The 13,720-nt window shown below is 35.4% G+C and overlaps 1 protein-coding gene across 4 annotated transcripts in view; it reads left to right on the top strand.

Annotated features, from left to right (window-relative positions):
* Positions 1 to 13,720, top strand: part of FNDC3A (fibronectin type III domain containing 3A) — a 178,523-nt gene that overhangs the window by 137,624 nt on the left and 27,179 nt on the right. For all 4 annotated transcript variants that reach the window (XM_059378318.1, XM_059378317.1, XM_059378319.1 and 1 more), the window contains 4 exons: positions 5,850 to 5,903; positions 9,055 to 9,179; positions 9,541 to 9,715; positions 11,459 to 11,545. In XM_059378318.1, the coding sequence (XP_059234301.1) occupies positions 5,850 to 5,903; positions 9,055 to 9,179; positions 9,541 to 9,715; positions 11,459 to 11,545 (441 nt within the window). The remainder of the gene's footprint in view (positions 1 to 5,849; positions 5,904 to 9,054; positions 9,180 to 9,540; positions 9,716 to 11,458; positions 11,546 to 13,720) is intronic.

Below are 13,720 nucleotides of genomic sequence, written 5' to 3'. Positions count from 1 at the left end.
AGTGCACATTGAACATTCTCCAGAATGTTCTCCTATTCTCGTGAAACTGTTCCAAAAATAGAAATGGAAGGAAAACTTCCAAACTCATTTAATGAGGCCAACATTACCTTGATCCCAAAACAAAAGACCCCATCAAAAAAGAATTAACAGACCAATATCCTTGATGAACACAGATGCAAAAATTCTCACGAAAATACTAGCCAGTCAGATCCAACAGTACCTTAAAAGGATTATTCACCATGACCAAGTGGGATTTATCCTTGGACTGCAAGGTTGGTTCAACATCTGCAAATGAATCAACGGGGTACAATACATTAATAAAAGAAAGAGTAAGAACCATATGATACTCTCAATAGATGCTGAAAAAGCATTTGACAAAGTACAGCATCCTTTCTTGATCAAAACTCTTCAAAGTGTAGTTTTAGCGGGTACACACCTCAATATCATCAGAGCCATCTGTGAAAAACCCACAGCAAATATCATTCTCAGTGGAGAAAAACTGAGAGCTTTTCCGCTAAGGTCAGGAACACGACAGGGATGTCCATTATCACCACTGCTATTCAACATAGTACTAGAAGTCCTAGCCTCAGCAGTCAGACAACAAAAAGAAATTAAAGGCATCCAAATCAGCAAAGAAGAAGTCAAACTATCACTCTGCAGATGATATGATACTTTACATGGAAAATGCAAAAGACTCCACTCCAAATCTGCTAGAACTTGTACAGGAATTCAGTAAAGTGTCAGGATATAAAATCCATGCACGGAAATCCATTGCATTTTTATACACCAACAAGACAGAAGAAAGAGAATTAAAGAATCAGTCCCATTTATAGTTGTACCCAAAACCATAAGATACCTAGGAATAAACCCAGCCAAAGAGGCAAAGAATCTGTACTCAGAAAACTATAAAGTACTCATTAAAGAAATTGAGGAAGACACAAAGAAATGGAAAAATGTTCCATGCTCATGGATTGGAAGAAGAAATCTTGTGAAAATGTCTATGCTACCTAAAGCAATCTACACATTTAATGCAATCCCTACAAAATCCCATCCTTTTTTTTTTTTTTTTTTCAAAGAAATGGAACAAATAATTCTAAAATTTATATGGAAGCAGAAAAGACCTCAAATAGCCAGAGGAATATTGAAAAAGCCAAAGTTGGTGGCATCACAATTCCAGACTTCAGGCTCTGTTACAAAGCTGTCATCATTAAGACAGTATGGTCCTGGCACAAAAACAGACACATAGATTAGTGGAACAGAATAGAGAGCCCAGAAATAAACCCTCAACTCTGTGGTCAACTAATTTTTGACAAAGCAGGAAAGACTGTCCATGGAAAAAAGACAGTCTCTTCAGCAAGTGGTGTTGGGAAAATTGGAGAGCCACATGCAGAAAAATGAAACTGGATCATTCCCTTACACCACACACAAAAATAGACTCTAAATGGATGAAGAACCTCAATGTGAGAAAGGAATCCATCAAAATCCTTGAGGAGAACACAGACAGCAACCTCTTCAACCTCAGCCGCAGCAAGTTCTTCCTAGAAGCATCGCCAAAGGCAAGGGAAGCAAGGGCAAAAATGAACTATTGGGACTAGTATCCAAAATCTATAAAGAACTTATCAAACTCAACATCCGAAGAACAAATAATCCAATCAAGGAATGGTCAGAGGGCATAAACAGACACTTCTGCAAAAAAGACATCCAGATGGCAGACACATGAAAAAGTGCTCCATACCACTTGGCATCAGGGAAATACAAATCAAAACCACAATGAGATATCTCACACAAGTCAGAATGGCTAAAATGAACAAGTCAGGGAATGACAGATGCTGGCGAGGATGCGGAGAAAGAGGAACCCTCTTGCACTAGTGGTTGGAATGCAAGCTGGTGCAACCACTCTGGAAAACAGCATGGAGGTTCCTCAAAAAGTTGAAAATAGAGCTACCCTATGACCTAGCAATTGCACTGCTGGGTATTTACCCTAAAGATACAAATGTAGTGATCCAAAGGGGCACATGCACCCGAATGTTTATAGCAATTTATATGTCCACAATAGCCAAACTATGGAGAGAACCTAGATGTCCATCAACAGATGAATGGGTAAAGAAGAGGTGGTATATATGTATACAGTGGAGTACTATGCAGCCATCAAAAGAAATGAAATCTTGCCATTTGTGATGACATGGATGGGACTAGAGGGTATTATGCTGAGTGAAATAAGTCAGTCAGAGAAAGACAATTATCATATGATCTCCCTGATATGAAGAATTTGAGAGGCAATGTGGGGGATTTGGAGGGTCAGGAAAAAAGGAAACAAGATGGGATCAGGACAAACCATAGGAGACTCTTAATCTCACAAAACAAACTGAGGGTTGCATGGGGGAGGTGGGTAGGAAGAGGGTGGTTGGGTTATGGACATTGGGGAGGGTATGTGCTATGGTGAATGCTGTGAAGTATGTAAACCGGCGATTTACAGAACTGTACCCCTAGGGCTAATAATACATTATATGTTAATTTTATATATATATATATTATTTTAAGGAATATTCCATTAAATACTCTATTTTATAATAATATAATTTTATAATACTCTCTATTAAATACTCTCTATTTTAATAGAATAATAGAATAGAATAATAGATTTGCTAACATGTAAATTTTTTGTGCCCAGCTGCACAAGAAGATATGATGAAATAGACAGGCACCACAGATAGAATCGATAATTCACATAGCACAGACAGCATTGTCACTGGGAGACATGAATTACTGAAATGATCTATGGTCTTTGTAAATTTCTGAACAAATGAAATACAGCCTTTCTCATATTGCAGAGTAGTTACATTTTGGGAAAATCCTATAACTTAAAACTATAGAAAAAATACCTTGTAAAATGGAATTAGATTCTAGGCTCTGATAATTTTAAACATATATTTCAACCTACATGGATGTCAAAGAGGACATTCAAAAGTTCTAGAGAAAGAAAAATTCTTCATTGTATTGATTTTCCCACACTGTGCAGAATTGATAGCATCCTTGATCCCCACTTGTAAAAAGCAGCCTTTACTCTCCCTGCCATTATTGTGATAGTCAGAAACACCCCCAACAAAATTTCTAAACATGCCCTAGAAGGGAGTATCAACCCTCCTAGCAACTGTTGATTTATAGTAAGAAAATAACTACCAGTCTTGATTTAATTATCTACTCTTACCCCAAGAGCAAAACTCAGGGCTAGCTTTCTTTCTGAAAACTTGTTTGGGTCTTACTAGTCCCTTGTTAGATGCTTTATGCAGTTAAAAAGTACTGTTAGCACATGTAAATCAGACAAGTATGTACATACATACATTTTTGTTTGTGATAAGTATGACTAATTTTATTTCATGTCACTTAGAGTAGCATTTTATTGGTAGGGCAGTTAGGGTAGTAGCCTGGTGCCTTTCATGTAGGTTCAGTCTTCAGTAGGGTACTGCTATTTATTCTGAAGATAAAATAACATTGAATTTTGAAATTTGCCTTTAACAATAGTCCAGCCAGTCTGCGTAAGATGTAAAAAGTGCCCTTATGCCCTAGGTCTCTCATCAGGTTACCCAGGCTTATACTCTTCAAGAAATAGACTTGTATGTGCATAGTAATAGCACAATTGGGGAAAGAGAGAATCATTTGTACTGGTACTGGGGATAGTATTGTATACCTGGAGTTGTTGGGAGGATTATCAGATAATACCTATATAGCCCATAGCATAGTGCCTGGACCATAATAAACATAGTACCTATTGTTGCTATGTAATGTTAAAATTGAGGAAAACTGGCTTAGTGTAGTTTATGACTTAAATATCAGATCTTTTGACTCTGTTGCCTCATATAATCTGAAAATATTACTTGGGGGTTAACGTGGCATCAAAATCATGGCATGGGTGGAATGTGAGGTAGCAGCTTGAGAGAAATATATCAGCTGACATTGTTTAGAGTTGCCAGTGCATGGTGATGATAAAAAGCTAACTGAACTTGGTCTTCTATTCTCTTATAATTACTAATACCTACCAGACCTCCTGTTGCTCAGCTTCTGGAATATTGCTGGGTAGGAACACTGGTTTTGTGTCTGAGTAAATTCAGCTCTGTTCTCTTAATGATTGAGTGATCTGGGGCAACTTATTTGGATTCTTTAAAGCTTCCATTTCCTCTTTTGTATAGTTTGGATAATAATACTACAAAGAGTTGGTTTGAAGATCAAATGAGATAAGGTAAAAACACTTTACACCTAATAGTTTCCCCTCTAACTTGGAGAAATGGTAACAGGTTGTTGAAGGTGTCACCATAGCCATGCTTCTTCCAGGGAGTTGAAGAGAATCCATTTCCTTGACTTGGAAAGCCTCACAAAATAAAGTAGAAAAAATTAAGGAAAATAAATGTGCAACCTTAGCAGCTAGACCAGAGCAATCTGGAGGCATTAATCATGGGGAAATATATTTTTATACCACACACTTCTTGCTGAGATTTTTAATCTTCTCTGCCTTGGGATTCTCTTCCTTTGCTCTGTAAGAGTTGAATTTCCCAAGGTTTCTTTTTCTGCCCCATCCATACTGTAGTTACTTTGAATTGCCACATCTGCAACTTACATAGCAAATTTCAGTATGTTCACCACTTAAAAATTATAATTTTAAAAAATTTTTAAACACAAGATCTTTGTTAATGGTCAACAAATAATTTGGACCTCCGTGTTATAAAAAGTTCTTTATTAAAAAGTTGACCATTCTTGATTGCTCTTAACATGGTTCGCAATGGGGGTGCCTGGGTGGTTCAGTCAGCTAAACATCTGCCTTCACTTAAGGCAGACCTGCCATCTCAGGCCATGATCCTAGAGTCCAGGGACTGAGACCCACATCAGGATCCCTGCTCAGTGGAGAGTCTGCTTCCCCCTCTCCTCTGCCCTTCTTCCCCACTCATGCTTACTCTCTGTCACTCCCTCTCTCAAATAAATAAATAAAATCTTTTTAAAAATAAATGGTTGGCAATACTATATAAAAACCAAATAAGAGTCCAGAGAATTCCTATAATTCTCTGGAGAACGATTTTAAAAGTTAAGATTATTTAATTTTTATAAAAGGAGTCTTAGAGTCAGTTGTCTTCAAATGGATGAAGCTATTATAAGGAGAGTAGTGATCCATTGTTCTGCGTCTAAAGTGAGAATAAAGAGGAAGCAAGTTGAAATGGTAGAAAATTCAAGTAGAAATAAGGTTGAAATTCTTGAGTTCTAGAGTGATTAAATACTAGAATAAAATGTTAAGGGAGACAAATTTTCACCACTGAAGATTAACAGATTGTTGAATGAGCAATATTAGGTAATGGGCACATTGTATCTAGAAGCAAAGATCCAGACAGTGTGACCTCTTGAAATTATTCTAAGCTCCCTGATTGTTTCCTTCTCTGGTGTATCTCAGTACTACTTATAGATTATAAAGTGAGTTTTAATGAAAATAACAGGGTCAATCCTAGGAACTTAAAGCTGATAAAAACCTTCTGACAAAAGACAAAGTGATTTTTTAAATGGATTAAAAAGTTAAGATGGTTCTTGCTTCAGGAAGTTGTTCAGTGTTCAGAAAAACTTGAATAAACTCTGCTTTGTTTTCTTACCTTGCATTTAAAGGGATTGTGGGGTTATATAATACATATATATCTGTATTCCCTGTGCAGTTTTTCCAGAGTTAAGCCACAGAGAACATCTACAACACAATAGATTGCTCAGATTAGATTCTCACAGTATCTTTTACAAAAGTTCTAATAATTTGTGCGCGCTCTCTCTCTCTCTCTCTCTTTTTTTTTTTTTTTTTTTTTTTTTTTTGTTATTTCTTTTAGGCACCTAGTGACAATGGTTCTAAAATCCAAAGCTTTATTTTAGAATGGGATGAGGTAAGTAAATTGGATCTTTTAAATTAGGGGGAATTTATGTGTATTTATCCTCAAGCAGAAATAATTTGTTTTAATAGTTTTTTCCTCTTTAAAAACATTATGAATGCTTTTAGTGTGGTACATGAGCGAATTAATGATGTTCCTAGAAAACATTACTGACTGGACCTCCCTATTTTGTTTTATTTTTTGTTTTTGACTTAAACCCCTCAAAGTTCTCACTTGGGTAATTATCTTGATGAAGGAAATATTTTTTTTCACTTCAGCCTTAAAAGCAAGTATAATTTTTTACTATGGCTACTTTAACACATTTCTACAAACCTGATAGTTCAAAACAACATACTCATTCTCCTATATTTCCGGAAGGTAGAAATCCAGTATGACTCTCACTGGGCCAAAATCAAGCTTTAACCATGCTTCTTCTAGGAATTCTAGAAAAGAATCCATTCTCCTAACTTTTCTAGCTTCTGGAGGCTCTCTTCATTACTTTGTCATTACCATGAACACATGGCCTCATCAGATAGCCTTTTCTGCCCTTCCTGCCGTTATCACATGGCCTTTTTCCTCTTCTGTCTTCACATCTTTTTCACTCTAAAAAGGACATTTGTAATTCCATTTAAGGTCCACCTAGATAATACAGGATAATCTCTCCATCTCAAGAGCTTTAACTTAATAACATCTGTACAGTCCCTGAATAGAGTAACATTCACAGGGTCTACGGTTTAGGACTTGGATATCTTTGTGGGCCATTATTCAGTCTACCACAGCAAGCACACTGAGCTCTGTTATGCAGTACTTCATTTTACTATCATTTATTACATTCTCTCTTTGCCTACTGCTTATACCATAGCTAAGAGGTGTGGCCAGAGGGTATAGAAGAAATTCCATTGATAATCTGGGAATTCAGCAGTATGTAGGCATGCCTTGAAGATATTGTGGTTCCAGCCAACCACAATAAAGCAAATATCTCAAAGCAAGTCGCATGAATTTTTTTGGTTTCCCAATGCATATAAAAGTTATATACCACACAGTATTTGTAGTCTGTTAAAGGTACAATGGCCTTGTCTTTTTTTTAAAAAATGTACATACCTGATTTTAAAAATACTTTGTTGTCACTGAAAAAATTAAATTTAAAAAAATACTTTGTTGCTAAAAATGCTAACCATCATCTGAGCTTTCAGTGAGTCATAATCTTTTTGCTAGTGGAGGGTCTTACCTCGATGTTGATGGCTGCAGGCTGCTGAGGGTATGGTGCTTGCTGAAAGTTGGGGTGCCTTCAGCAGCTTCTTGAAAAAATAAGACAACGGTGAAGTTTGCTGCATCAGTTGACTCTTCTTTCATGAACCATTTCTCTGTAACATGTGATGTTGTTTGATAACATTTTACCAACACTAAAACTTCTTTCACAACCGGAGTCAGTCCCCCGAAACCCCGCTGCTACTCTGTCAACTAAATTTATGTAAAATTCTAAATCCTTTGTTGTCATTTCAACAGTCTTCACAGCACCTTCACCAAGAGTAGATTCCCTCTCAAGAAACCACTTTCCTTGCACATTTTTAAGAAGCAACTCTTCATCCACTTAAGTTTTATCATGAGATTGCAGCAATTCAGTCACATCTTCAGGCTTCACTTCTAATTCTAGTTCTCTTGCTGTTTCCACCACATCTGCTGTTATTTCCTCTGTTGAAGTCTTGGAACCCACAAAATCATCCATGAGGGTTGGAATCCACTTCTGCTGAACTCCTGTTAATGTTGATATGTTGGCCTCTTCCATGAATCACCATAACAAATACAATAATATGAAAAAATTTGAAATATTACAAGAACTACCAAAACATGACACAGAGTCGCAAAGTTAGCAAATGCTGTTGAAGAAATGGCACCAGTAGAACTGTTTGATGCAGGGTTGCCACAAACCAGACTTTGTAAAAAACACTGTCAGCAAAGCACAGTAAAATGAAGTGCAATAAAACAAGGTATGCCTATATTAAAAGAGTAATGAGGCACAAACAATTAGATTTTATGCCAGAAGTTTTAAGAGAATTTAGAATTAGGAAATCTATCATAGTAATTTAGAAGAAAAAAAAATATGTTGATAAATTATGAAAAGATATTTGATAAAATTTAGCACTTAATTAAAACTCAAATTAGGAAAGGAAGATAATTCCTTATCTGATAGTTATTTTTGTATTAAGTGAAGTACCATCACTAAACAATAAAAGCATTTCTAGTCAAGGCTGAAACAAGTCAAAGTTGTCAGTCATTCCCACCTTAATGTTAATGAAGTATGTTTTGGAACATACAGGTACAGCCAAATAATGGCTAGGCTGGGGGGCAAAATATTATTATATAGAGATGATACAATTTTCTGTTTAGACAACTTAATAGAATCAACTGTAAACACCATTAAATCAGGAAAGTGTAGTAAAGCAGCCAGATAGAGATTGAAGGTTTTCTTTGAAGAAGTCACCCTAAAACCACCGTTTACCTCTACCAACACAGTAGGGAAGAGTGGATGGAGAATAAGAAATGTGTCTATTTTATGTAGCATCCTAAACTTCTAACACTCTTTAGTTGTCCTGAGCTGCAGAGTTTTCTCTCTCCCATTCTCTTTGCCTATAATCGGGTTTTTCTCTCTGCTTATATTCTGTTACTGTTAAACCTAGGCAGTTGTGTTTCCAGAATCTTTATTTTATAGGATGTTAGCAGCTATTAAGGTGGAGGTTTGGGAATCACTTAGGGATCTTAAAACTGTGTAGAACTTTTCATAGATTGAGAACACTGCTAGTTGTATATATCAAAGATTACCCTATTTCTGCTATTACTAGTCCCCTCATAGAGATTGTGGGGTCTATACATGGAAAGAACTTCTTTTATTAAACCCAGACATTTAGCATCAGTTAAAACAGGGTACTTAGTTCAAGAAGGTAGATACAGAGATACCTAGTTTGTAAATTCTGCATTTAATGAACAGTAAGTACCATTTAAAAGATGTAGGTTATCTCTACTTTCTTTTGAGATCCATGATTCATGTAACAAAATGACTTTTAATGTATACCAGCTCATATGTAGTTATTCATCAAGCAGGAACTTTGTGGATTTATCTTTTTACAGTAATGTACATGATATATAATAATCAGCCAATTTTTTTTAGGGAAAAGGAAATGGAGAATTTTGTCAGTGTTATATGGGCTTACAGAAGCAATTTAAAATTACTAAACTGTCACCAGCAATGGGTTGTAAATTTAGACTGTCAGCCAAAAATGAGTATGGCACAAGGTAAGATACATTTTAATGCAAATATATTATTTAGTCACTTCACTTAATATAAATTATGCAGAATCCAAATTATCCACTAAAAATTCTGCTTTAGTTTATGTTGGTATAGTAAAGATGGATTAACTATCATAGCAAAAGCTGTAAGAGAAGATGTTAGTTACATAAACTACAGTTTTAAGTGTATTAGTAAATACACTTTTAGGTTCTGATCTGATAACCATGAAAATATTATCAACTCTAAGACATTATAATTAGTTATCAAAAATTGTCACTTTCAGAAAATGTCATTTATCAGATTGAATTCTTTAGCTATAAAAACAGCTCTTTTTCATTCATTCTTAAAAACGATTTGTTTCAACAGTGGTTTTAGTGAAGAAGTCTTATATTACACTTCAGGCTGTGCCCCTTCCATGCCAGCAAGTCCTGTATTAACTAAGGCTGGTGTTACTTGGTTATCCTTACAATGGAGTAAGCCCTCAGGAACACCATCAGATGAAGGAATTTCTTACATTTTAGAGATGGAGGAAGAAACTTCAGTAAGTATAAATATATATTTTAAGTAGTGTTTAAAACCTATTTCAGGTAACATCAATCCTTATAAATAAGTAAATAGTGCCACAGTAGTTAGATCCTTTCCCAGATCCTTGAGTCCTTGGTGTTGGTTATTATTTAGGAGGAACTGGGAATGAGGAAGAACTCAGTCTTGTCTTTTCTTGATGTGTGGGAGGGAGTTTTGTTTTTTTGTTTGTTTGTATATATTTGTGCCTAGGAACAGTATAGACTGCATTCTTAAATATATATGTTTTAGGGAAAATATATATTCTTAAATATATATGTTTTAGGGAAAATAAAGGGGGGGAAGATCACCACAGCCTTTCAGCCTAAGTAGCTCTAAAAAATAAGGAAATAATATGTCCACCTTTTCCAGCTGTGTTCATACACTGCTTTCTCAAACACCACAGAAGATATGAAGTGCATCACATGACATTATATAGTGCCACCAGAATCAGGTTTCCAGTGGTTTGTCTTCTATGAGCTAAAATGTAACTAACGTGAGTTAGGGTTTCTTCTATTAGTTCTACATAGTTTCATAGCTTTTTCAGAGCTACTTTATTTTTTTTTAATCAAATTTGTTTATTTTCAGCATAACAGTATTCATTATTTTTTCACCACACCCAGTGCTCCATGCAATCCGTGCCCTCTATAATACCCACCACCTGGTACCCCAACCTCCCCCCCCCCCCCCCCTTCAGACCCCCCAGATTGTTTTTCAGAGTCCATAGTCTCTCATGATTCACCTCCCCTTCCAATTTCCCCCAGCTTCCCCCCCCCCAGCTTTAAAGCAATTTGAGTGAAAAATACATTGGTCCACTCGCAGCTATATACCCAAGAGAACTTGAAAACACATGTTTATACAGAAATTTGTATGTGAATGTTCATAGCATTATTCATAATACCCAAAAAGTGGAAACAACCCAGATGTCCATTAATTGTTGAATGGATAAACAAAGTGTGATATATCCATACAGTGGAGTATCATTGAACCATATAAAGGAACGGAATTAGTCATGACATGAATGAACATGAATACACAGAAAGTATATTAGTTTATTAGAAAGTATATTAGTGAATGAGAAAAGAGGGGAAGTGACTGCTAACCAAAAAGTAAAGTACAGGCTTCATTGTAGAATTAGGATTTGATGATAATTGTATAATGAATACAATATAAATGATTGAATTTCATACTTTGAATGGGAATTTTACAGAATGTGAATTATATATCAACTTTTAAAAATAACAATGGGAAAGTAGTGAAGCATTGTCCCTGGAGCTATGAATAGCAATCCAGTACCTAAGTGACATGCCTTCCTGCCAGCACAGCCAACCATTTATCTATTTACTTAAACACAGAGCAAGTTAAGTATGTCAAATGGTTATAACTCTGTTTAGTTCTTACAACATCTGTGTAGGAAAGTCTATTAGTTTTAGAGATATGCTTACTGATGGTGATGTTACGATTGACTGACTTTACCTTCACCACAAAGATCTTCTCTTGGTTACTATATTTATGGAGTTCTCCATCCCCCTACAAACATTCATTAGCATTTATGGATCTGTCCATTCAAAATAGAAGTATCAAGGTGAGTATTACACTTAAGAGAGCATTAATCACCTGGTACACAGTAGAAGATGAAGACGACCTGGGTGTTTTTACATGTTTGTTATTCCCCATATTTCTGCTGCTAAACATCTAAGAAAGACTTATTTTCACTTTCCAGGGATATGGTTTTAAGCCTAAATATGATGGAGAAGATCTTGCTTACACAGTAAAGAATCTCAGACGTAGTACAAAGTATAAATTTAAGGTAAGCTTTGAAAGCCCATATAAAATTTGTCATTCTTGTTGTTCCTGTTGTTTTAAAGCTAAGTATACACCTCACTCCTTGATTTTAAATCTAAAATAGTTTCAGGCTTGGGGAGCCTGGATGGCTCAGTCAGTTGGGCATCCAAATCTTGATTTTTGGCTCAGGTCATGATAACGGGATTGTGAGATCAAGCCCCGCATCAGGCTCTTCGCACTGGATGTGGAGCCTACTTAGGGTTCTCACTCTCCCTCTGCCTCTCCCCACTCATGGTCAGTCACTGCACTCAAAAAAACATAAAAAGTTAAAATAGTTTTGACTTTTCTAATGAGCATTACTGCTGTATTACTGTGTAACATTGTCAAACTATATATATTTAAATTCAAATCAGTTTTGATGTTTTATGGAACTTTTATTTGTATAACGTGAGCAAACATCTTCTAAAATGTGGATGTTGTTAAACACATTCAGAATGTGCTTTTTTTGTTAGCAATATCTGAAAAAGTAATGCTTTTATTTTCTAAGTACATTATATCAAGTGGTACATAATTTCATTTTGTCTCATTACTGATATTCACTTGATGAAGGTTATTTTTACCATGTTTCTTCACCATAAGGTTTTCCTTTTCCCTTTCTAGTAATAGCATTTTCTAAATACTATGTAAACATCTTGGTTTTTGTCAGACTTTCACGTACTAGTTTTAACATCCATTGATAATACCTGCCTGAGTCCATTATTACTGATCAATAGTTGCCAAGTAGCAACTAAGATAAAATTAAATAAAATAAAAATAAAATTTTTCAATTTTATTATGCCTTCTACATTTATTATTTGGCATTATACTATAAAGAAAAGCTTTCTTTTCTCATTTATGTAAATATGAACTCCTGGATTCCTGTTTACTGAGTGGGCTGTTTTTGTTATTATGATTGTCAATTGTGAGACTCAGATTGTTTCAGATTTAGGAGCCCTTGGGGCTGGCTTTCAGATCCTTTTGAAATGTGCCCCCCATCATTCTTTGAAACCTTTCCTTTCTGGCACATGCTATTCCAGTCTCATCTTGTACTTTCCCTTCTTTAGCCTTGAGATTGTTTTGTTTCTCAAAGCACTTGGGTCCTTTCAATAGACAATGGTATTTATAAGCCAAAATCTGGGAAGTAAGTATACTTATTGCTATAACAGTTTTACTACTCCTGGACACCCTCTCAGTGGACTGAGCTATGAGCTATGTGTGTGTACATGCACATACAAAATTTGTATGCACAAACACATTTACATCTGTATTTCTACATATATATATCTATTTTTTTAAACCATGAGTTTACACACGTACCTCCGATCTTAATCCAATACTACAGGTTAATTCTGGTTTTCTTCTTTTTCTTATTTCTAGCTCCCTTCATCATCAGAAAGAAACTTTGCCTCAGTTATGTCAATTATATTTAGTTTGTGGAACAAATTCCTCCCCCTCCCATAAAGTTCTATATGGGGTGCTTGAGTCCCTACTAGGCAAATGCTGCTGCCTCCAACCAACCCACCTATCCCCCAGCAGAGATACTTGCCTTGTTTAGCTCACCTGTTGGCCTTTACACTGAATTATTTCTAGTGTAAAGCAGACAGACTCTACATGTCATTTATTGCTTGCTTGAGGCATGGAAACTATATGTATCATTCTTGCTCACTTGAAGCGCTAGCAAGCTTTGAAAATTCATCTACTGTGGAGATTACAGAAATTCTTTCTTTCATAGTATAGCATCCATTCTCAGGATATTTTTTAACTCTGACTTGATCAGGGATATACATTACCATTTCTTAGAGACAGTGCTTGAATTAGTCAATATACCAATTAATATAAGCCAGCCTACATTTTTGTGCCCAAGTTTTTCTAAAAATACAAGATGCTTATTAGTTAATACATTCAACATTCGAATTTTCTTCTCAGTACTTGTTTAATCAAATCATTTCAAATAAATGATAGAAGCTACTGTAAATTGTTTTCACTATTAAAAAGCAAAGATAAATTTTATCCCTTGAGAACCTTAAAAAATTTTTAAGCATGAGATTTGATTACGAAGAGCATAATAATTATATTTATTATGCTTTGTCTTATATATCAGCTTCATTTTTAAAACTTACGATAACACTGAGTGATTTTAATTTTTTCCAAATAGAGTTTT

The sequence above is a fragment of the Mustela nigripes genome, chromosome 15 (assembly GCF_022355385.1).
Source record: "Mustela nigripes isolate SB6536 chromosome 15, MUSNIG.SB6536, whole genome shotgun sequence".
In the NCBI taxonomy this organism is placed as follows: Eukaryota; Metazoa; Chordata; class Mammalia; order Carnivora; family Mustelidae; genus Mustela; species Mustela nigripes.
The sequence above is the reverse complement of the archived record's forward strand: the minus strand, read 5'-3'. Positions and strand labels throughout refer to the sequence as shown.